At 42.6% G+C, this 23538-nt stretch overlaps 1 protein-coding gene across 3 annotated transcripts in view; it reads right to left on the minus strand.

Moving 5' to 3' along the window:
- The window catches only part of LOC129821350 (acid-sensing ion channel 4-A-like), a 110354-nt gene extending 90274 nt beyond the window's left edge, over positions 1-20080 (minus strand). Inside the window, exon 1 of one of the 3 annotated variants that reach the window (XM_055878943.1) lies at positions 18646-20025. In XM_055878943.1, coding sequence (XP_055734918.1) covers positions 18646-19221 — 576 coding nt within the window. In that variant the 5' untranslated portion in view covers positions 19222-20025. Of the gene's footprint in view, positions 1-18645 lie in introns of all 3 variants that reach the window. The other 2 variants (XM_055878944.1, XM_055878942.1) reach the window with 2 other exon arrangements.
- Positions 20081-23538: the final 3458 nt, after the last annotated feature.

Genomic DNA, 23538 nt, shown 5'->3' on the forward strand with positions numbered 1-23538 from the left:
CAGACTCCATATCCTAGCATAAGATAGATGATCGTAGGGATAAAAAATAGACGGGTAAATCACGGGCTGGACGTCTCCTAGGTGGGTGATCAAAAGATCTTAAAGTTGAGAGCGTGGGGAGAATGCTGGAGTAATATTCCTCACAAATCCCATCGTCAATATTTTAAAAGGAGCAGTTGCCAGTCTTTCATACCTCATCGGTCTTTGGGATCTAAAGCCCTCGTCGTCGAAATCTAGTCTAGACCAAACCAGGGCTGTAACTACATATGAAGACACCTCTGTAATTTAATATATATATATATATATATGTTATATATATATATACACTGAACCAAAATATAGATGCAACATGCAACAGATTTTACTGAGTTACAGTTATATATAAATCTGTCAATTTAAATACATTAATTAGGCCCTAATCTATGGATTTCACATGATTGGGATTTTTTTTTTTATCCTTTATTTTACCAGGTAAGTTGACTGAGAACACGTTCTCATTTGCAGCAACAACCTGGGGAATAGTTACAGGGGAGATGAATGAGCCAATTGTAAACTGGGGTCATTAGGAGACCATGATGGTTTGAGGGCCAGATTGGGAATTTAGCCAGGACACCGGGGTTAACACCCCTACGATAAGTGCCATGGGATCTTTAATGACCTCAGAGAGTCAGGACACCCATTTAACGTCCCATCCGAAAGACGGCACCCTACACAGGGCAGTGTCACCAATCACTGCCCTGGGGGATTGGGGGATATTTTTTAAACCAGAGGAAAGAGTGCCTCCTACTGGCCCTCCAACACCACTTCCAGCAGCATCTGGTCCCCCATCCAGGACCTGACCAGGACCAACCCTGCTTAGCTTCAGAAGCAAGCCAGCAGTGGTATGCAGGGTGGTGTCGTGTCTTTGACTATGCCAGATTAATTGCTATGACATGCTATTCTATAAAATAATTTCTCCGTAATTAATATTACCTGATTGAACTAATCATGTAAATGTTAATTAACTAGAGAGGGACACCACTAAAGAATATTTATAGAGCTGTTATCTTCCGAATAAACTCTTAAAGATTTAGTAATATCTTACATCCATAGCAGTCACATTAATCGTCATTTTATTCCGTCTCATCTGAAAGTTGTAAATCCTTGATTATCTGCAAGAATCCTGGCTAACAAGTTGAATCAGCAATACAAAATTGGGTTTAATTATTTATTTACTAAATACCTAACTAATCACACAGAATCACACATATACAATTAAATCATAACTTGATTACAAAGTGCCGTCATACAGAAAAACGTCCCTAGCGGGCGGAATAGATATGACAGCTTGTTACACAAAGAAAAGGGGCGGGATTTTTGTGAAAGAGCGGGAGACTGGAACAGAGGCGAAGCTGTGCTATCGTAAACACAGTATCTTATGCATTCTAAATTACTGCCCATTTGAAGAAGGAAAATGCAATAAATATTTACTCTGAGCTGCGCTTCAGTAGGTTGGTGGTAGATGGACTGTGTCGCCAACCCGAGTCCTCTGTCCTTTGAAGAATGTCTCTGGTGCCTTACTGGATACGTTGGAGTAACGTTGTGTGTAGTAGACGGGATACTCGGACTGTCCTTCCTAACCTGCGTTTGTAGCAGCTGTTGCTAACTCAACGGCTAGGAGATATCACTTCTGTAGTGAATACGAGTTCAAAGTTCATACCATTCACAATCAAAGTCCATGCTGCTGTTGGCTTAGTTCTGTAGTTAGTATCTGAACCATTCTGACACCGGATCGTCATCCTAGCGTCCCGGAACAGGAAGTTATATTTTTGTCAATGGCTTTTATAGTGGAGGGAGAGGGGTGTGTCTGAAAAGTTTATAACCCATGTCTCTTCACAGGGGCGGGCCCCTAGTTGAGCAGAAGCCCAAATTTATGAAAATCCAAATCTCTCATTTGGAAGCTAAAATTACATTTAATCTCTTCACAAATAATTTCGTATTCAAACATTTGAATTAAACAACAATTCCATGTGAATCCGATACCTCTGACGTTTAGACTTTCCACAGTAGAGTTTATGTCATTCTATCATTGATGAGAATGTGTCAGAGGGCAACCGAACTGACATAATTTACCTTAAGTACCACCGCATATGTTCAGTTGGTCGGATTACCAGAATATAGTTCATTCCTCCCCACTTTCTGATGTCCCCAGAATCTCCATATTAACCAAGGGGTTTTCTTATGTCACATCAGTAGGGAAGAGAAAAAGGGGGAAAGAGGTATTTATGACTGTCATAAACCTACCCCCACTGCCAACGTCATGACAGTGGTATGCTGCTGGCAAATACAGATATGCATCAGAAAACCAGTCAGTATCTGGTATGACCACCATTTACCTCGCGCAGCACGACATCTCCTTCAGATAGAGTTGATCAGGCTGTTGATTGTGGCCTGTGAAATGTTGTCCCACTCCTCTTCAATGGGTGTGCGAAGTTGATGGATATTGGCAAAAATTGGAACATGATGTTATACACGTCGATCCAGAGTATCCCAAACATACTCAGTGAGTGACATGTCTGGTGAGTATGCAGGCCGTGGAAGAACTGGGACATTTTCAGCTTCCAGGAATTGTGTACAGATCCTTGCGACATGGGGCAGTGCATTATCATGCTGAAACATGAGGTGATGGCGGCAGATGAATGGCATGACAATGGGCCTCTTGTCACGGTATCTCTGTGCATTCAAATTGCCATCAATAAAATTAAATTGTGTTCGTTGTCTGTAGCTTATGCTTGCCCATACCATAACCCCACTGTCATCATGGGGCAGTCTGTTACAAACATTGACATCAGCAAACTGCTCTCCAGCACGACGCCTTACATGCTGTCTGCCATCTGCCCAGTACAGTTGAAACCGGAATTCATCCGTGAAGAGCACACTTCTCCAGTGTGCCAGTGGGCATTGGAGGTGAGCATTTGCCCACTGAAGTCGGTTACGACGCCAAACTGCAGTCAGGTCAAGACCCTGGTGAGGACAACGAGCACACAGATGAGCTTCCATGAGATGGTTTCTGACAGTTTGTGTCAAAATTTTAGGTTGTGCAAACCCACAGTTTCATCAGCTGTCCGGGTGGCTGTTCTCAAACGATCCCGCAGGTGAAGAAGCCGGATGTGGAGGTCCTGGGCTAATGTGGTTACATGCGGTCTGTGGTTGTGAGGCCGGTTGAACTTACTGCCAAATTCTCTAAAACAACGTTAGAGGCTGCTCTGGTGGACATTCCTGCAGTCAGCATGCCAAGTGTACACTCCCCAAAAACTTGAGACATCTGTGACATTGTGTTGTGTGACAAAACTGTACATTTTGGAGTGGCCTTTTATTGTCCCCAGCACAATGTGCATCTATGTAATGATCATGCTATTTAATCAACTTCTTGATATGCCAAACCTGTCACGTGGATTATCTTGGCAAAGGAGAAATGCTCACTAACAGGGATGTAAACAAATTGATGCTCCAAATTTGAGAGAAATAAGCTTTATGTGCGTATGGAAAACACTTTACATGTTGCATTCATAATTTTTGTCCAGTACATTTATATATATATATATATATAGATTGATTTTCTTTATTTTGTACTATATATATATATATATATATATATATATATATATATATATATATGTATATATATATATATATATATATACACACACTGTATATATAAATAGTACAAAATAAAGAAAATCAATTAGCCTATGGGTCAACATCTAAATAGTGCTCCCAGCGTTGATCAATGCTCAGAACGTTTATATTCTTGATCTAATCGCATATGCCTCTTTGTGAACGAGTGGAATCATGAACAGTGGTTTGTTCGTTATGTTCGCCTGCGTTCCCCGGATTTGCCTCCCAGATTTGCCTTTTTAGCAGCACTTTCACCACTCTCTCAAATGGCTAACTCCACCCTTTCGTGGCGCAGACCTCGAGGGCCTGAGATATGAAATACCAGCTCATAGCGGGCTCAAGTAGGCAACTAGAGACGCTGACAGTTCGCGAGACGTCGGACAAAAGGCCATTTTTAAACCGTCCCTCGACTTCATCCTTGTCTACAGCCATTCCTTAAAACAAACAAAAAATACTTTCGGAGAAGTAGTGCACAACTAGTAAATAGTCGCTTACAGTCAGGTGGCTATCAGCCAGCAGAGACTTCTATTGCAATAACTTTGAAGGGCTCTGGCTAGTATTACTTAGCCTCTGACTTCCTCCTAGCTGGCTCATGTTAAACAAAGCCTACAGACATGAATGTGGTGCTCAGTGGTGAGGCCGAGGCAGGCTGCATGCAGCAGGAAGCAGAGGAGACAGATATCCCTTTCATACACCCACCAAAATCCCACTAATGTACTATGCCTGCTTTCATTTTGCCTGTTTTTATTTTTATATCTCAAAGGGGAAGGTGGTAAAAAAACAGACATTGAAAATAAAACCAACCTAAAGACCTAGTCATGATTCCTGCATTTTCACAGACCCTTTAACCAAAATACTGGTTTCAGGTCTATGTGAATGGTTCTCTGCTTTTTTTGCAGGTAAATTCATTAACACTTCCATTGTTTCTCCCTAATTTGAAATGCAGACAGCCCTCTTGGTTAAACAACGCCCCCCTGCCCCCACCAATCCCAATGTGCCTGTTACCTACTGATATGTATAAAAGAAAGTGATAAATAAGGAGCTGTTTGAAAGGGGATCATTTAAACATGGCCTTAAAACATTTTTGCAGGTAATAGTACCACATCTTCTGTCCGAAATGGGTAATAGAGAGAGAGGAACCAAGCAGAGAGGGAGAACAGTGGTTCCCCAACTTGGGGTCAGGGCCCTCCTGTGGGGTCCTCAGAGAAAATCTGTAGGCCTACTAATCTTATAAAACAAGTTAGGAACAACTATTTTTTTGTTGATGCTTCAATATGAACATCTCCACATGGCCTATGTTCCCTTTAGGCCTACATGAAAACCCAAACAATACAGTTGTAAAAATGTCATACGTTTTTGTTTATATCGGTGGTTGTTTGTCTCATCTCAATCGCCCACTGGAGTTTATAATTTACCCATTACCCACCTTTTACTACTACATCCCTTCATTTGAGCTCCCGAGTGACGCAGCGGTCTAAGGCACTGCATCTCAGTGCAAGGGGCGTCCCTACAGTCCCTGGTTGGAATCCAGGCTGAATCTCATCCGGCCGTGATTGAGAATCTCATAGGGCGGCGCACAACTGGCCTAGCGTCGTCCGGGTTTGGCCAGGGTAGGCCGCCATTGTAGGTAAGAATTTATTCTTAACTGACTTGCCTAGTTAAATAAAGGTTAAACTAAAAACAAATATATATATATATATATTTATTAAATATATTAATACAGAATTGTAAGTCATATTCTAATAGTTCATGTGAATGTGATAATACGATAATCTGTGTACTCCATTAATCAGTAATGCCTAGGAATACAAATGTGAATGCTATGTAATTTGACAAAAGAGATATCTATGTAAAGAGTTGAGGATTTTATGCAATTCATCACTACAACTGACTGAACAGTAGCTGATGCTACATGCCCGTGTGAATCATTTCTCATATTTCCCATCTTTCAGGGGTATAACATTACAACTGTATAGCTAATAGGCTATGCGTTTGTAGATTGACTGAGGTGAATGAACCTACAGCAGCCAAGGTGATAATGGCTGGGGTCATTTAAATAATAATATCTCGACCGACTTCAGCAATATTAATAAAAAAGTGTATCCTGTCAGTGTTTACCAAGGTCATCACCAATATTCTGCGTTCCCACCTGTAATCCTATACACTAAATGCTAGTGAATTGTCGGCGGATTAAGGAATTATCCACCCCTGCAGGTAAACATGTTGCTAGAATGGGAGTTGCTGTGGGGAGGAAATTTAAGAAGTACAGTGCCTTCGGAAAGTATTCAGACCCCTTGACTTTTTCCACATTTTGTTAGGTTACAGCCTTATTCTAAAATTGATTAAATTGTTTTTTCCCCTCATCAAACTACATACAATAACCCATAATGACAAAGCAAAAACAGTTTTTTTTACATAAAAAACAGAAATATCATATTTACATAAGTATTCAGACCCTTTACTTTGTTGAAGCACCTTTAGCAGCGATTACAGCCTCAAGTCTTCTTGGGTATGACACTATAAGCTTGGCACACCTGTATTTGGGGAGTGTCTCCCATTCTTCTGTGCAGATCCTCTCAAGCTCTGTCAGGTTGGCTGGGGAGCGTCGCTGCACAGTTATTTTCAGGTCTCTCCAGAGGTGTTCGATCTGGTTCAAGTCCGGGCTCTGGCTGGGCCACTCAAAGACATTCAGAGACTCCTGCGTTGACTTGGCTGTGTGCTTAGAGTCGTTGGTCTGTTGGAAGGTGAACCGTCAACCCAGTCTGAGGTCCTGGGCACTCTGGAGCAGGTTTTCATCAAGGATCTCTCTGTACTTTGCTCTTTTCATCTTTCCCTCTATCCTGACTAGTCTCCCAGTCCCTGCCGCTGAAGAACATCCCCACAGCATGATGCTGCCACCACCATGCTTCACCGTAGGGATGGTAATGGTCAAGTGATGAGTGGTGCCTTGTTTCCTCCAGACATGACGCTTGGCATTCAAGCCAAATAGGTCAATCTTGGTTTCATCAGACCAGAGAATCTTGTTTCTCGTGGTCTGAGAGTCTTTAAGTACCTTTTGGCAAACTCCAAGCGGGCTTTCATCTGCCTTTTACTGAGGATTGGCTTCCGTCTGGCCACATTATCATAAAGTCCTGATTGGTGGAGTGCTGCAGAGATGGATGTACTTCTGGAAGGTTCTCACATCTCCACAGAGGAACTATAGATCTCTGTCAGAGTGACCATCGGGTTCTTGGTCACCTCCCTGACCAAGGCCCTTCTCCCCCGGTTGCACTGTATACAACAGCAGACAACTACAGCAAGGTAAGCCATCATAGGGAGAAGACAGACACGGACATATTCCTACATCTCCAATTCTGCAGCTTTGTGGAAGAAAACTCACCCTCACTCTAGTGGTGTATTCTGATCCATACATTATAATTGATGTATCACAGTTACTGATATACCCTGGTTCCATTGTGTACTGGTCAACACAAATATGAGTTGTGTGAATCACAACTCACTCCCCATTCAATGGTGATTTTTTTTTTGCTTAGAGTCTCTCAGATGCAAGTGTAACGTCACGTGACCATGCAATTTAACTCACTTTGTGAAGTCCCTGTTTGTATCACTTGAAGTGGTGCAATGGGACGCCGTCTGTCGCTGAGGCCATCTAGGATTTCACTCCTACCCTTCCCACACACTGCCCTGAGACATCTGCCTACCAAATCAGCCAGGATACAGGATAGTGTAGCCCTCGTGGGGAGTGGAGCAGCGGAGTCTGAGCAGACCCACTTCCAAGTTTCATCAAACAGTTGAGAGGAATACAGACTGGAGGTTTTCCCATAAGCAACTTGAAAATAAGATAGAACTGCATCATCGCGCTGCTTTATCCAACTAACTATAAACACAACACACTACAATATCCAAATCAGGGAGAGCGTATTCGTTGTCCTTCAGAATCAGATGCAGCGTAGCTACTGTCAATGAGTCGCTTGTCTACCGTGGTTTGCTGCACGACTGAGCTTGTACACTTATCAGTGGGGAGTGGAATCAAGGGCAATTCCATGTTCATGGCACAGAACGCAGACTGGCCAGCAGCAGGAGACTTGTAGCTTTTGCCAAAATATCTCTGTGGCAAACTGTCTCGCCCAACGTCTCAAGAGTAGTGTTGACTCAAACAGCTCACACAGTTTAGGTTGGGAGACATTGCTGTGAAATATCCAACCTGGATGCACCACCCCGGACGGAACTAAGCAGGGAGTGTAATCATGTCTCACAGCAAGTTTGCCGCAATAACAGAACCAATTTTGGCACATTTTCTCTGTTGCGGTGTCAATCCATAGTCAATGCATGTTTATCCAGAACTCCCGGGGGGAACCCAGCGTCCACGACCTCTTTCATATTCAGAGAGGGAACTCTCCCAGTCCCTCTTTTGCTCCCTCACACCCCTTTGTCCACAATTCACAGCACTCCTTTGTAACGAGATGCTAATCTTCTGCAACTTATTCCAGTGTTTGGGAGAAAGAAGGCTTTTTATTTATTCAGTGTCTATCTGTATACATGTTTCGTGTAAAGAGGTCTCAGGTCTACATCCGACATTATCTGCATTTGAACGAGGCGTGTGGTTAAAGGTGACTTCTCCTGAGCATCATTTTACCTACTTGGTACGATGCTGGTTTCAGATTTAGTTTCCTTCCTTAACTCAATTTATCCAGCAGGACGTTTAATTATTCAAGTACATGATATTAATCTTGTGGACGGCAGAAGAATTCATTTGTGATTCGTTGTTCATTTACGATCCAAATCTAAAATAAATATTATGCTCCCAAATGTATAGTTTAAAAAAAATGACATGCCACAAACATGCCCGGTTTTTCCTGAAAGATGCCATGCACCTTAACATAGAGATAGAGAGCAGTGACTGGCAGTCCAGTTCTGTCGGTGCCGTGTGATTTCTACCTACTAAAGGGTGAATCCATTGTGTAAAAGGTGCTCTTTCTGAGTAGGAAATCTGCTTGACTTCATTACAAGCTGAGTCAGAGGGGCAGGAAAGGAGGCAGATAACTTCCCCATTTGGAACACTCCAATAGCATACGGAACACTGGCACACGGGGTGGCTCCAATTTAGCTCCCGAACCAACTGGTCCAACACAGAAGTGGACAGCAAGGGAGCTCACTGAGTACCACTTTGGGAAGAAAAAGCTGTGCCAAGGGGCGTGGCGCTCATTCAAATCCGCCTTTCTCCTCTCCTTTATACTATAGCTGGAGTGTATAGTCATAATATAGTCATGTATAGTACTCTGCTGATATCGATCCATAGCTGTTGCGCTTCCTCAGAAGCTGTCAAGTAATACCCCAAGCTCTCTTCAGAAAGTATGATAATACCTAATAGATCATCAATATTCCAGAATAAAATGGATTCACGAGCATAAATGATATTGTCAGGCCTCTTTCGGCACAAGGAGCAGACAATTTTGTCTATAATGACAAGTCTCGTTCGATATATCTCCATCTCACTCCTATATCTCAGGTCCTATTGCACATTATCTTCCCTGATGTCCCTCAATGTCGTGGTGATTATTTATATATTAGCGTATTACCTCAACTTGCTAATTAATTGTCAGTTAAGAGGCATTATAGCTAATATGGAAAAATATACAAGCAGTCTCAGGGGAGAACTTTCATTATGGTACACATACTAATGAAACATTAGCATCCTGTTCATTTCCCGTAGAACTGAGTCGACGGTGAAGGTCAAAGACGAAGGGAAAAAGCGTGGTGATTTGTGATTGAAGCGGCGTGACATTTATTTCTTCCCTGGACATTGGAGATCTGTTTCGAAGCATGCTATTATACCTTCCTTCCTTTACTTTAAAGCTCTGTAACCAAATGGCAACCTATTCCATGTATAGTGCACTACTTTTGACTACAGCCCTATGGCAAAGTCCATGGGCCCTGGTCAAAAGTAGTGCACTACCATATAGGGAATATGGTGCTATTTGGGATGCAGCCTCAGAGAGAATGTCAAGGACACACGTAAACATGGACAGGAAGGGATGCCATACCTCATTAATGGCCATATTTATTCTAAGTGATGCCCTTATCACTGTGTTTGTAATGAAATGGATGAGATCACAAATTTGAAAGGATCTATCTTTTTTTTTGGTGTGTCCCGAGGACATTTAGAGGAAAAGCGATTTACATTCTTCTCCCAGGAATGGACATGTAATCTTAACTTATCTTTAGATGAGAAAATCACAAACGGAGAAGCTCTAATTAGAGTATTTACATTCAAGTGCTCCGATCAGCTGCACACACGCGCACACACGCACGCACGCACGCACACACACACACACACACACACACACTCTGTGCTGATCATCAAAAGTGCTGTGAATTTTGCTGTTAAAATAAGTGCTTCGTTTTATGCAACTCACCGTCAACAAAATACAAGGTGCTTCTTCACAGAATCTGCTCTGATCTTTTAAAAGAATAGTCAGGCAGTCATGGGTATTGGATTTCACCTACAGTATCTAACTGGTGTGATGTTGATGTTAAAAGTTGAAAAATATATGATAAAGATATGAGCAGAGACAAACCGGTAAGCTCTTCACTTGGCATACGTTTTCAGAAACAGTGTTTGGTGGTGGGCAGGACTCTCCCATGTCCAAGTATCTCTTTACCCCTTTTTAGACTTCCAACTTAGGTCCTCATGAAGAAGAATGTTCCTATGATCATGAGGGGAACCCAGGACATGAGGACAGTGTTGCTATCAATGGCCAAAGGGACTTCCCTCTAGGGACAGCAGTGTTAATCGGAGCCACTAGGTCCTCTCCCCACTGGATCAATGTCAGCAGACATTTCCTGATGCGTGCCAAGTTATCTGTGTTTCAACTTTAATAGGTTATTGAACGGAGACGTCATTTAGGGAGCAGGGCCGTATTTCACGTTATTGACAATGAAATGCACAAAACCTTCTCAACAGCATACATTAGGATTAACAGAATAAATCTTGACGACACTGTTGGGGAGGAGGAGAACAATCCCAAAGACAACGAATAAAACTCTAGCAACATCAAACACTGCTATTAAAGCGAGGAATGCCGCGTCTCTGACTCATTAAAAGACAACAACAAAAAAAACATGTACAATTAGAAAAATGTGGTATAATTAGTTTAGTTAATAACATACGGGGAGGTTGATTAGCAGAACTGAATAACTATTTCTGAAGGACATGTCCTCCTACTTCAGCCGGGTTCATATGAGTTCAATCTAAATCATTTCTGAACGTCAACACTGAATTAAAGACCATCCTCTTAAATGCTGCTGGATGCCCTTGCTCCATCACATACTGTCACAACCTTGGATCCAGTCATGATCAACAGCATATCAACAAATGTCACTTCAAAGCTCGAGACGGTAATCCAGGAGCAGCGTCCTAAATGACACACTATTTCCTATATACTGCACTTTTTTCGACCAGGGCCCATAGGGGCCTATAGGGCTCTTTTCAAATGTAGAGCACAATACAGGGAACATGGTGCCAGTTGAGACGCAGACTAGGTGAAAGCCCTGTGTCAGGCAGAAGACAAAAGGACAGGAAGAGTAGATCAGACCATCCCCCCACAGTCCAGAGGGACACAGTCCGGCCCTGTCCGGCCCACCCAGGAACCAACCAAGCACAGTTATGGTCTAGGCTCCAGTCGTGTAATCTGCTGCAGCACCAGAATTAAACGGTTTCACAATGTTTACTTTAAGTTGTGTAAATGTGTGTATATCCACAAAAATGCATTTATTAATATCATATTGGAATCTAATAGGAAGTAATTTGGTTGCTTTTTAGTGCAGTTCATTACACTGTAATGTATTTCCTGCCCCTCAAGCACTTCATAAGTGAAATGTACTAGCAGGATGACAAAATGAGAGGTGGCAAATCAAGCACTGGGAGATAAATCAGATGGCATTTTTGTGCGTCTGAAGGTCGGGTGGTTTGTCAACATCACATCTCCACATCTGGCACATGAGGAAATTGTCTGTCTGGAAAGATTAGCCGATGTACAGAAATAGAAATATATCAACGATCATGAAAATGGTCTTGGTATAACTTTATTCAAGGTACTGTAAAACCTTGTTCAAGTAACTACCTTCAGAAATTCTCTCTTTACTTTGTTTGAATATATTCAATCCCTTTTTTAAATTATTATTGTTAGGTATTAGAAACTAAAGTACCTTCAAAGGTTATTTCCATCTTTACCTTGTTTAAATATAATCCCTCTTTTTCCACTCAACGTAACAGATATCAATTTACAGTTACCGTGCACCACCACATAAATCTGGTGTTCTAAGTTAGGGGAGGAGGGGACAAAGCTAAATCATCACTATGTTTCATTCCCTTCTGAAACTAAAAAGCGGCAAACTTTGCACTATAGTGCAAATGCTTATTAAATCAGGCCAAATGGTTTCTAGAGTCTAGCCTATATTGCACGATACGTAATTGTAGGAATATTTCAGGCACACATTTGATCACATCTCTTAGCAAAGGATTGCTACGATGGCAACTGGGGGGCATCCGCATTACCGTAAGGCATTCTCCATTACACTACGTCCTATATCATTCAGAGAGCTTTAACATGACTTAAAAGGGATTTCTATGATCACACAAGACATCTATGGGGGGTCAACCTAAGGCAGTGTATTTGCAGTTGGCTCAAATGTAACCGTCATGAACCATTCCACAATTCGTTACAGCCATTTCAAATGTAGCCACGACACTACGCTTTACCAAACCTCTCTCACAGGGAAAGAGATTCTAGGGTCAGTGTCGTCTTCAGGACACTGTTAGGATTTAATAGATCAAGACAGAATATCACACCTGACACCCAATGGCACTGTGTGTCAATAGAGGTCATACCTGGTTTGCGTCAATCTTTTGAGCAATAGTGGCAAATATGCAAAGAATTATATAAAATTGGCACAGCAATTGAAATCCCGCTCGATAATGTATTGCAAGTGTGGGGCCAGGCCACACTCGAAAGATCAGCAAGGGCCCGAGCCAAGTGACATTAGACATAATTCAGGACGCAAGCCAATTCTCCAGCCAAGCAGATACACCAGGCACAGGCAGTTCCTGGTGCAGATACAGATAGCGCCGGAGGTAGATATGCTACCGTGACATTTGTGCTCCTTGTTATTTCCTGCCGCTGAATGGTAGTCCAAGTGATCAACGACATTTCCATGCAAATCTCAGCCACAATGGCTTCTACAATTGGAATCTCTTTGAAATGTTCAAATATGCGGTCTCCTTCAAGGTAATTAAGTGATACTGGTAAAAGGAAACGAGAGGCACACATCCATTATCTGGTGTGGTCTAAAAGCAGGCTTGATTCATTTTTCACAAGCATTTCCACTAATGTGTTCGGGGACTCTCACGGCTTGCTCCCCGGGAAGAAAGGAAAGAGTTTACAGTGCACCTTTGGTCAGCAGCTTTCGTCATCATCACCTAGGCTGCGACCCAAATGACGCCCTATTCTCTACATCGCGCATTACTTAGTGCACTATTCCCTATAGAGTGGACTACTGCTCACACAAAGGGAATAGGGAGCAACTTGGAATGCAGTCCTACTGTATTTCCGATGGAGACTGTAAACACAGTTTTTGAAAACATACGTAGAGAATGCAGAGTGTATTTTCAGCCAACTATTGTATGAGGTGTGGAAATGGCTGCTCGTGGTTCAATACGTAGCAGTACTAGACCATTGGAGCACCCTTTACATGTAAATGAGGAAAGGTCTGACATATTGACCGAGTTCGGCCAACAACTCTGTGTTTCTTCTAATAGAAATGTTCAAATCTAACTCGAACCCTGGGCTCTGGCAGCACTAACAAATGCAGCAGAGACTCGGCCCAAAACACAGCAACGAGATAATTAGTCACACCAGGCTTAAGGGCTGGGAAGCAATCTGACTGAGGGATTTATCGATCCATTGGAAGGGGGAGGGCCACAAAGTTAGGGGTTATTATCAATCTTGTTGAATCAAGTCCTTCAGCCTGTGATGAAACACACACACGCGCACACACACACACCACCAACAGCTTGGTGTACTAGTTATCAAAAGAAGACATATGTGTATGTGAGTAAAGACTCCCAGGGGTTAGCGGGGGTTAACTGCACCAGAGCATTAGAAGCCTTTATCGCGGAGTTAAAAGCCATCCCTAAGCTCTAGCTTCATCTCATATACAGCCTAGTGCTCCAAACATTGCAGAGCTAAGACATTTTAAATGTGATCAGAAATTATTAGAAAAAAGCCAAATCCCCCCCCAAAAAAATAAACTGTTTGGTTTTGTATTATACAGTAACTGGTCACAGGTGGGATTTATCTGATTAGATGTTGATGATGCATATCGAGTAAAGCAGCCGACCAATTTGACTGTAATTCATCTCCAGCGAGCGTGGCAGCGTGGAGGAGGAGGACAGTGTGTGGGACAGGGCTGGGAAAGGTTCCACCGCCAGTACTCTTCACATATCCCCCATCAGAGCAGCATGATGTGGGATCAACTGGGGTATTCTTTACACGTGTAGGAGCAATAAATATACAGACTGTGCATTGGTCTGGCGAGCTGCTCATATCCTAACCGAAGATGGGCTCTGAATTCAGAGTGAGTCTGTACATCAAATGTGGAGTAGCATGGTAAGCTGTGAAGACTGGAGGGAAAGAGGCCCACAGCAGTGGAACTGTATGGCTAATTGACAGGCTGTTTCAGATGGAGCTCCAGAAAAGCGGTCACTTTCACGGTCCCCAGTCCTCTGTCTCTATCAGGGGGCTGGAGGGATGCGGGGAGGGAAGGGGGGGGGGGGCAGATGCTGAACCCACTGGGGGAACTGTCATTCACATACTCCTGCGCTCATGTGCAGCACTCACTCTAAGACAAAAGAGACATGCCACCCCGGGAGAGAGTGGGTGCCAGCCACACAGAGACACAACACAGAGCACCTGTTCATGGGAAAACTTTTCACAGGACGACACAAAGGAATCAGATCTAGAGAGTGCCTTTTGTTGTTGACTGGGAGGTTTTTGCCTATAGGAAATTCACTGGAGCTTGTATGTACAAAGCCCCAGATCTCTAGTTAGGCAGTTGTCAGCCTCGGTAAGGATCAACAACAGCATCACCATACATGCTTGCCGAATCCTTCTGCATACTATTGATTTGCATCATCCTTGTTCCAACACAACACATGTGATCAAAATAGATGAGGTGGAGATCAGGAGTAGTCAACCGTTCAGGTTAGCGTCGTTAAATTTGAAATGATCTACTAAAACACAGCAGCCTCTCAGCAAAGACTTAACACGCAGAAATAACAAACTGCAAACGGGGGACCTTTGACGGCGACTGCGTTAACCCAGGTTTCATAGGTTGCTGCACACCATTACAAGTCCAACGCCACTTAGTTAACCCCATGAATATATGCAGAAGGGTTCTGTCCCGGCTGAGAGATAAATCTGAGAATGCAGCTGCAAACAGAGCCGACAGAGAGCAAACAAATCCAAAATATCCTGTTTAAAATGCCAAAAGCTCTCTGCCAGATCTACACGATAGCGCCACACAATGAATGAACAATTATCCTGAGGTTACAAAAAATGAACAACAAATAAAATGTGGATATTTTTTCAAGGCATGTCGAGTTAGCTCTATCTGGTGCTGATTAATTCATCTGAGTCAATAATATGACTTTTTTATTATTAAAAATGGCATAAAATGCTAGTCAAACAATGCTACCAATCAGCAAAGGTATTAAAGAGAAACAAATCATTTTGATGCATAATTATGTACGATCGCATCCTAAAATAGATCATCTATTTGTTTTTCTATTTGTTGACCAGTCAACACATTCTTAGATTCGATATGAAACAACAAGACCTCTATGGAAAACAGGTTGGTGAATTGAATATGGACTGGGAATGGCTAACATTGGGTATCTGTACAAATAAAACAAAACGACTATGCTAGTAGCTGTCTTTTTCTTTGCATGTTCTTTTCAATGCAGAAGAACCGCTCCTAAAAATACAACTATCAATCTTCTGAAAAATAACAACAGGTCTTTGATAGTCCACTTTCATCAGTGGTGTTTCTGACGATACGGTTCCATGGAGCTACTGTGTTTGGATGACAAAGACACAGGTTTAGAACTATGTCTATTTTCCTTCAACAATCATTTCACCAGACTGTATAATAAATTGCTATGTATCTCTATCTTGGTAGGGTCTTGAGTGCCTCGAGCGCAAATGCATGGTTTGAATTCCTTTTTCCCTTTCCAATTATTGCATTTCAAAGCACACGATTCAGACGCACAGTGACACACTTATTTTTCAATAAAATGTTGTGTTGTGTCTAACTTGAGACCATTCAAGTGTTGTGAGAGACCATTTCTTAAAAACAGTAGAATTCTTTTTTTTTTTAAATGGCAGTTTCAAGGTACTATCTCTTTCCTGCAATCAAATGACCTAGTGGCTTCATGGGTGGAATGTATTCATGTTTTTCATAATTTCATAATTAATCAACATTATTTCAAAAATTGCGCTGAAAAACTCGATGTTTCTATGTCAAACGGTTTTGTTATATTTCAGTCTTCTTTGATGTATATACTGTAAAGTGTAATATTGGGATGCAAACTCAAAATTGAATTCAACTCCATATCTGACATGGTACAGATTAGCCCATAACCATGTGTGTGAGTTACGTACACTTGTTTCAAAGTAGATTTGTTTAAGACTACCAGAAACACTCTACGTGACCCTGATTTACCCGACTGCAGTAAAAGGATAAAGACAGACGGAATGTTTCTTGAGGTAAAAAAAAATGAAACGACAAGGGCCTTGCGATGAGACTATTCATCAGACACTTCTCCTGAGCACCATCTTAGTCATTTCCTGAACAAAACATCTGGAGTCCTCCAAACCATCCATTGAATCTCACGACGCTGTGCAACAAGGCAATCCCGATAAATGCGAATCAATGAGAAGAAGAATGAATGCGTGAACCGAGAGAGCCGGAGAGCGCACGTGTGTCTGTGTGTGTGTTAGTGTATTAGTGTGTGTGATTGATAGCATTTCAACTGTAATAACCATGCTTCTATTGAGTTAGATTAGTATTCAGCCTCAGCTACTGTGGTGCACACTTCTGTTGCTCCACGCACCTCAGAGGCACGCACACATGAAAAGTGGAGTAAATGCCGTGTGAAAGAGACTCTGTGGCTGGGCTTAACATCTGTTAGCTAGCTAGAGCACATCCCTCACATCCCATCCCTGTCTGCCCTCACTCAGAGCTCCCAACCCAGGCTGGCTGGCTCCTCACACGGACGCTCCCTCCAAGTTCTGCTGCCCTTGGGGGTGCAGTAAATGACATGTCATGCGTGGAGGCAGTAGGAAGCCTGTAACAAATCTAACTGACAGCCCCCCCCCAAAAAAAAATGCAGACCACAGAGCTGTACAGAGAGAAAACAGCAACTTAAGGATCTTTCTACGGGATCTTCATCTGTGCTGAAGTCACTCCCCATCCAAGAGAACTAGCGACGTTTCAACAGCTGACACGGGACAGCCCCGTTCCTGGACGTCCACGATCCTCCCCTAATTAACGTACCGCGAGAGAAGTGACTGTCAATGTGTCAGAGGACATTCTCATCAGCTGGTGTAGAAATACTGTAGCTTGAACCTGAGTGCATAACAAACTTTTGGAATCACATCTCCACAGCTGCCAGTGTTTTGCCATCTCTTTGCCCATCTTTTTGGTCCCCTAGGATGCATGGCATTTTCCCTGGCATGTTAAAATAAAATAAAATAATCTTACTAAATGTACATGCCAGGGTTAGTAAAATGTCTATGTGAGTGATTCTTTAGGATCAGAATTACTACAAAGAGGAAAAAGTTGCCTATACATTGCAACAGCCAGAGAAATCAGGGAGGACACGTCATTATTATTTCCTTGGTCTGTAACTTGGCATATCAAAGGTTAAAACTGTGTAATACCACGATAAGAGAGAATCCCTGGGTCTCAGGAAGGTGAGCATATCAATGTTCAACAGACCCTATTAACACTTGACACCAGTACTTTATCATCACTAAAGCAATTGCATATTCCTGTTCCTCCTTGAGAGAGGGAAAAAAATCCATCTCCTATCAGGACTGTGGCTTTAATAAATAGTGCACAACACACACATGCACAACACACACACAGAGAGAGAGAGAGAGAGAGAGAGGACATTCCTGACTGGATGTGAGAGAAGCTTATGGAAATGGTTTAATTCCTTTTAGTCAATCTGGCTAATGCAAAAATCATGTATGTCTGTCTATAAATATTTTATCTTAACAGCAGCGAGATTGAAATACAACATTGGTGGAACATTACTCCTTCCCTCCTGAAAGGTACAAGAGCTGTGAGAGCTAGGGAGCCACAATCCCAGACAGAGAAAGAGAGAGAGGGTGTGAGGGAGAGAGAAGTTAGCTTTTTAAAGGTGATTTTGTGGCCGTGTACTCTCTCAGTTGCAAACAATTTTTCTCTTAAGAGCAGCCAGAGCCGTTGTTCCATGCCGTTACATTCTCAAAAGCTAGGAAATCATTAGAGAACTGTTGCTCCCCTGTATATGACGAAAGATAACAGAGACACAGAGCTCTGAATCCTATTTTTTTAAGCTTTTCCCAGTAAAAAGCACATGGCTCTTGAAGTGACACTAAAACACAGAGAATTTAAATTACACTGCCTTTAAAGTATATAGCCGACTCCAACATTATCTTTCATGCATCCAGGTGTTTTGCAAAAACAAGAAAAGTGTCCAAGGATCTATGTTTTTGATCAAATGCAGAATATTTAACTTCCAAACATATGTGTACTTATTTTTCTAATGCCCTGTGTTTTCAGTGTCTGTAAGGTTTTAGTTCAGAAGAACACTGAATTAAATGTTTTTTCTCAGAACAAGAAACAGGTATATCAGCTACTTTGGGAAACTTTTCAACTTACCACAGAGAAGTCCTCGGCAGAGCAGTTCTGTCCACTGAAGTTGCAGCTCTTCAGCATCTCTTCCAGCTGATGTCCCGTCCGGTTGAAGATGTCCTGCATGTCCGGTGCAGGATAGTCCAAATCAGTGGGCTTGTGGCCATCCCGGTTTTTTGGCGGTAGACCTGTGAGGTTAGCCAGGTGGTAGATGTCGGCGTCGGTGAGAGCGGAGAAGCGGAAGCGGTTGATGTTGCAGATGGTCACAGCGGGAAAGACCATCTCAGGGCTCGCTTCCTCATTCAGAGCGGTGACGTGGGGATGCTCCAGGTAGGAGATGGCACACTTTGCTGCCTGGTACAGGAAGAGTGCCAGAGAAGCCAAAAAGGCAAGTGCCCAGAGGGTCTGCCTAATGCCCAGGCGCCCCGAGACAAAGATGTGGTTAATCCCGTGGAGAGAGCTGGAGTTGGCGAAGCCGACCAGGTCCTTAGCTGGAGGTGTGCAGCTCTCCTCAATCAGGCTCTCCTTGTCCCCATCCTGCTTGCCTTTCTGCTTCTCATCGTCCTCTGCAAATTTGATTTTGCAAACAAATTCGATCGGCATGTGGGCAGCCAGCTCTGCGTTTGGGGTTGTTTTGATGACAGCTGTCAGCCCTGATCCACTTGTCCCGTCTTCTCTGGCTGTTGTCCTCAGAACAGATTACAACTCCACAAAGAAGAAGAAAAAGGCACGAGAGAGTTGCTGTTGCTGCTGCTGCTGTTAGTGCTGCTACTGCTCCTGCTGCTGCTACTGACTGCCACCGCTCGTAGTGAATAGTGCTGCTGTGCTGCTGTTCTGGATGCGTGTCTCAGTACTTGATCATCTCGCAGAGTCTTGCTTATCAGCAGTAATACAGCTGTCAAAGAAACACCCTTGCTCTCCGCTTCAGACCCACAGATGAAAATGCAGCATTTTGAGTCAAGCTAAAAGAGGCAGGGGGCTACTTAATAATTCATGAGAAGGCAACATTGTGATTATTTCCTCCTCACTGGCGCGAACTGCAACTTCCCCCGTTGTACGTCCCTGTGCTTCCCACAGCCCGCTCCTGCTTAATCCACTTGTTTGAAACAGTCTTACTCCTTGACCGTAATACGTCAGGGTCAAAGGTTGTTCTGCCAAACATCCGGTGCTTTATGTGAATTGCAGGGTGTCACTAGTTTTGAATGCCACCCCCCCTCAGATCCCCAGAGAATGCCTAATTGGAACAATAATGAGGAGTGAGAGAAGTGGAAAGGAGCACCAGGCAACTCCTAGCAATCAATCTCCTCTTTGGAACAAAAAAAAAGTGAAAGACTATCGATCCGGATGAAGCGTCTGTCAGAGATTAAGGAAGGCAGTACAACGGTCCTTTCTTATCAGGAATTAATGGTAGCGTCACAGGCTCCAGCACGAATTTGAATTAGTGGACGCCTTCTGATCTGGGACCATGATGACGCTGGAGATGTTGAAATAAAGTATTGATTTCCCCCACTTCACCCCCACTCCTCCTCTTTTACAGTGTGCGCCTTCATGTTATTAATGGCCAAACAAAATGATGTAAATAGGAGGCACAAAAGTGGGCTCCCTAATGCGTGTTATTCCCCTTTAAATTGGATTAGTCATGTGATTCACATCACACAGGGCTGGGACCTGTAGAGGAAAAAGGCATATTTGAAGATGAATTAAAACGCTTTCAACACACGTGCCAAGTCCTCTCAAGTGGAGATGGTGAGAGGGTAGAGAAATAGGATAATTACAGATTGAACAAGGAACTACTGGGACAATGAGGCTTTTAAAAGCTTCATAAAATACATATTTCCGCTGACCCTCCCCTTTCTTACTCACTCACTGTATAGACTGGAGGGACTAAATAAAACTGAAAGAGCAGGAAAGTTATTTTTGACTTTTGAAAGTTAATAACCGAATAGCATGAAATCTTGTCAAATTATAGAAAGAAGAAATTATCAAGAATTCAGATATTGATTGAAAAGACAAGAACAATCAATATACGCTTAGTTTGTGCGAGCCAAGGAAATTCCCATCCACAGTGAGAGCTGACAAAGTGCCCTCGAGTAACTGCTGAAGCCATATCCTTGACCCTTCTCCCTTGATCAATGTCATGGTAGTCACTTCAACAAGGGGTTTTACTCCGTCAAACATAAAGGGATGGACCCTTGATCATAATTCCGTACAGATACATTGAGATACTGTATCTAAGGAATATTCCATTCACTTGGTGGGAATGATGTTTAGATGGATTAACCATGCTTCTTTCAGTGAGGTCTGCCGGACATGAAGTATTTTGTTTAGAAATACCCTGAAGATGCTGAGGTTCTTTACAACAGCCACACGGACGACTGGGCAGATCATCATCCCGGGGGAGGGGTACAGCCCTCATTCTTGCCTACAAAAAATATAGCAGCCACATCTGGCAAATTCAACAATTTCACATACTGTATTGGAGAGAGTTATATTTGTATTCAGCCAAGACAGTTTTTTTCATCTTACAACCCAAAAAACACAGTCCACTAACTGAAAAAAATGTATAAAGCGCAACAATTTCAACGATGTTAAAACTTCTCTGGGATATGTGGGACGCTAACGTCCTACTTGGCCAAAAGCCAGTAAAAATGCAGAGCGCCAAATTCAAATAAATTACTATAAAAATCTAACTTTCATGAAATCACACATGAAAGACACCAAATTAAAGCTACACTTGTTGTGAATCCAGCCAACATGTCTGATTTCAAAAAGGATTTACGGTGAAAGCACACCTTGCGATTATGTTAGGTCAGTACATAGCCACAGAAAAACACAGCCCTTTTTCCAGCCAAAGAGAGGAGTAACAAAAAGCAGAAAGAGATAAAATTAATCACTAACCTTTGATGATCTTCATCAGATGACACTCATAGGACTTCATGTTACACAATACATGTATGTTTTGTTCGGTAAAGTTCATATTTATATCCAAAAATCTGAGTTTAGGCGGGACGCTACTGTCTCACTTGGCCAAAAGCCAGAGAAAATGCAGCGCGCCAAATTCAAAGAAATTACTATAAAAATCTAACTTTCATTAAATCACACATGAAAGATACCAAATTAAAGCCACACTGGTTGTGAATCCAGCCAACATGTCAGAAATCAAATAGGCTTTTCGGCGAAAGCAAACAATGCTATTATCTGAGTTAGCGCCATAGTAAACAAAGACAGATACGCATATTTCAACCCTGCAGGCGCGACACAAAACGCAGAAATAAAAATATAATTCATGCCTTACCTTTGACGAGCTTCTGTTGTTGGCACTCCAATATGTCCCATAAACATCACAAATGGTCCTTTTGTTCGATTAATTCCGTCGATATATATGCAAAATGTCCATTTATTTGTTGCGTTTGATCCAGAAAAACACCGGTTCCAACTTGAGAAACGTGACAAAATATCTCAAAAGTTACCTGTAAAGTTTGCCAAAACATTTCAAACTACTTTGTAATACAACTTTAGGTATTTTTTTTATGGAAATAATCGATAAAATTGAAGACGGGATGATCTGTGTTCAATACAGGATTAAAACAAACTGTAGCTAGCTTTCTGGTCATGTGCCTCTAACTAACAGGACACTTCCAGTGACCCTCGTTCAAGATGGCCGTACTTCTTCATTACACAAAGGAAAAAACCTCAACCAATTTCTAAAGACTGTTGACATCCAGTGGAAGTGGTAGGAACTGCAAGAAGGTCAATTAGAAATCTGGATTCCCAAAGAAAATCCATTGAAAAGAGAGTGACTTAAAAAAATAATCTGAATGGTTTGTCCTCGGGGTTCCGCCTGCTAATTAAGGTCTGCTATACTCACAGACATGATTCAAACAGTTTTAGAAACTTCAGAGTGTTTTCTATCCAAATCTACTAATAATATGCATATCTTATCTTTTGGGGATGAGTAGCTGGCAGTTGAATTTGGGTGTGCTTTTCATCCAAACGTGAAAATGCTGCACCCTATCCAAGAGAAATTTTAATGAGTTACAGTTCATACAAGGAAATTACGCACAAATCTATGGATTTCACGACTGGAAATACAGATATGCATCTGTTGGTCACAGATACCTTAAAAAAGGTAGGGGCATAGATCAGAAAACCAGTCAGTATTTGGTGTGACCACCGTTTGCTGTTGATTGTGGCCTGTGGAATGTCGTCCCACTCCTCTTCAATGGCTGTGCGAAGTTGCCGGATATTTGCGGTAACTGGAACATGCTGTCGTACACATTGATCCAGAGCATCCCTAACATGCTCAATGGGTGACACGTCTGATGAGTATGCAGGTCATGGAAGAACTTGGACATTTTCAGCATCCAGGAAGTGTGTACAGATCCTTGCGACATGGGGCTGTGCATTTTCATGCTGAAACATGAGTTGATGGCGGCGGATGAATGGTACAACAATGGGTCTCAGGATCTCATCACAGTATCTCTGTGCATTGAAATTGCCATCGATTTAATTAAATTGTGTTCGTTGTCTGTAGCTTATGCCTGCCCATACCATAACCACAACACCACCATGGGGCACTCTGTTCACAACGTTGACATCAGCAAACCGCTCACCCACACGGCGACATACACGCTGTCTGCCATATGCCCGGTACAGTTGAAAACGTGATTCATCCGTGAGGACCACACTTCTCCAGTGTGCCAGTGGACATCAAAGATGAGCATTTACCCACTGTAGTCGGTTACGACGCCAAACTGCAGTCAGGTCAAGACCCTGGTGAAGATGACAACCACGCAGATGAGCTTCCCTGTTTCTCACAGTTTGTGCAGAAATGCTTTGCTTGTGCAAACCCACAGTTTCATCACCTGTCGGGGTGGCTGGTCTCAGACGATCCCGCAGGTGAAGAAGCCGGATTTGGAA

This window comes from Salvelinus fontinalis, chromosome 23 (assembly GCF_029448725.1).
Source record: "Salvelinus fontinalis isolate EN_2023a chromosome 23, ASM2944872v1, whole genome shotgun sequence".
NCBI classification, from domain to species: Eukaryota; Metazoa; Chordata; class Actinopteri; order Salmoniformes; family Salmonidae; genus Salvelinus; species Salvelinus fontinalis.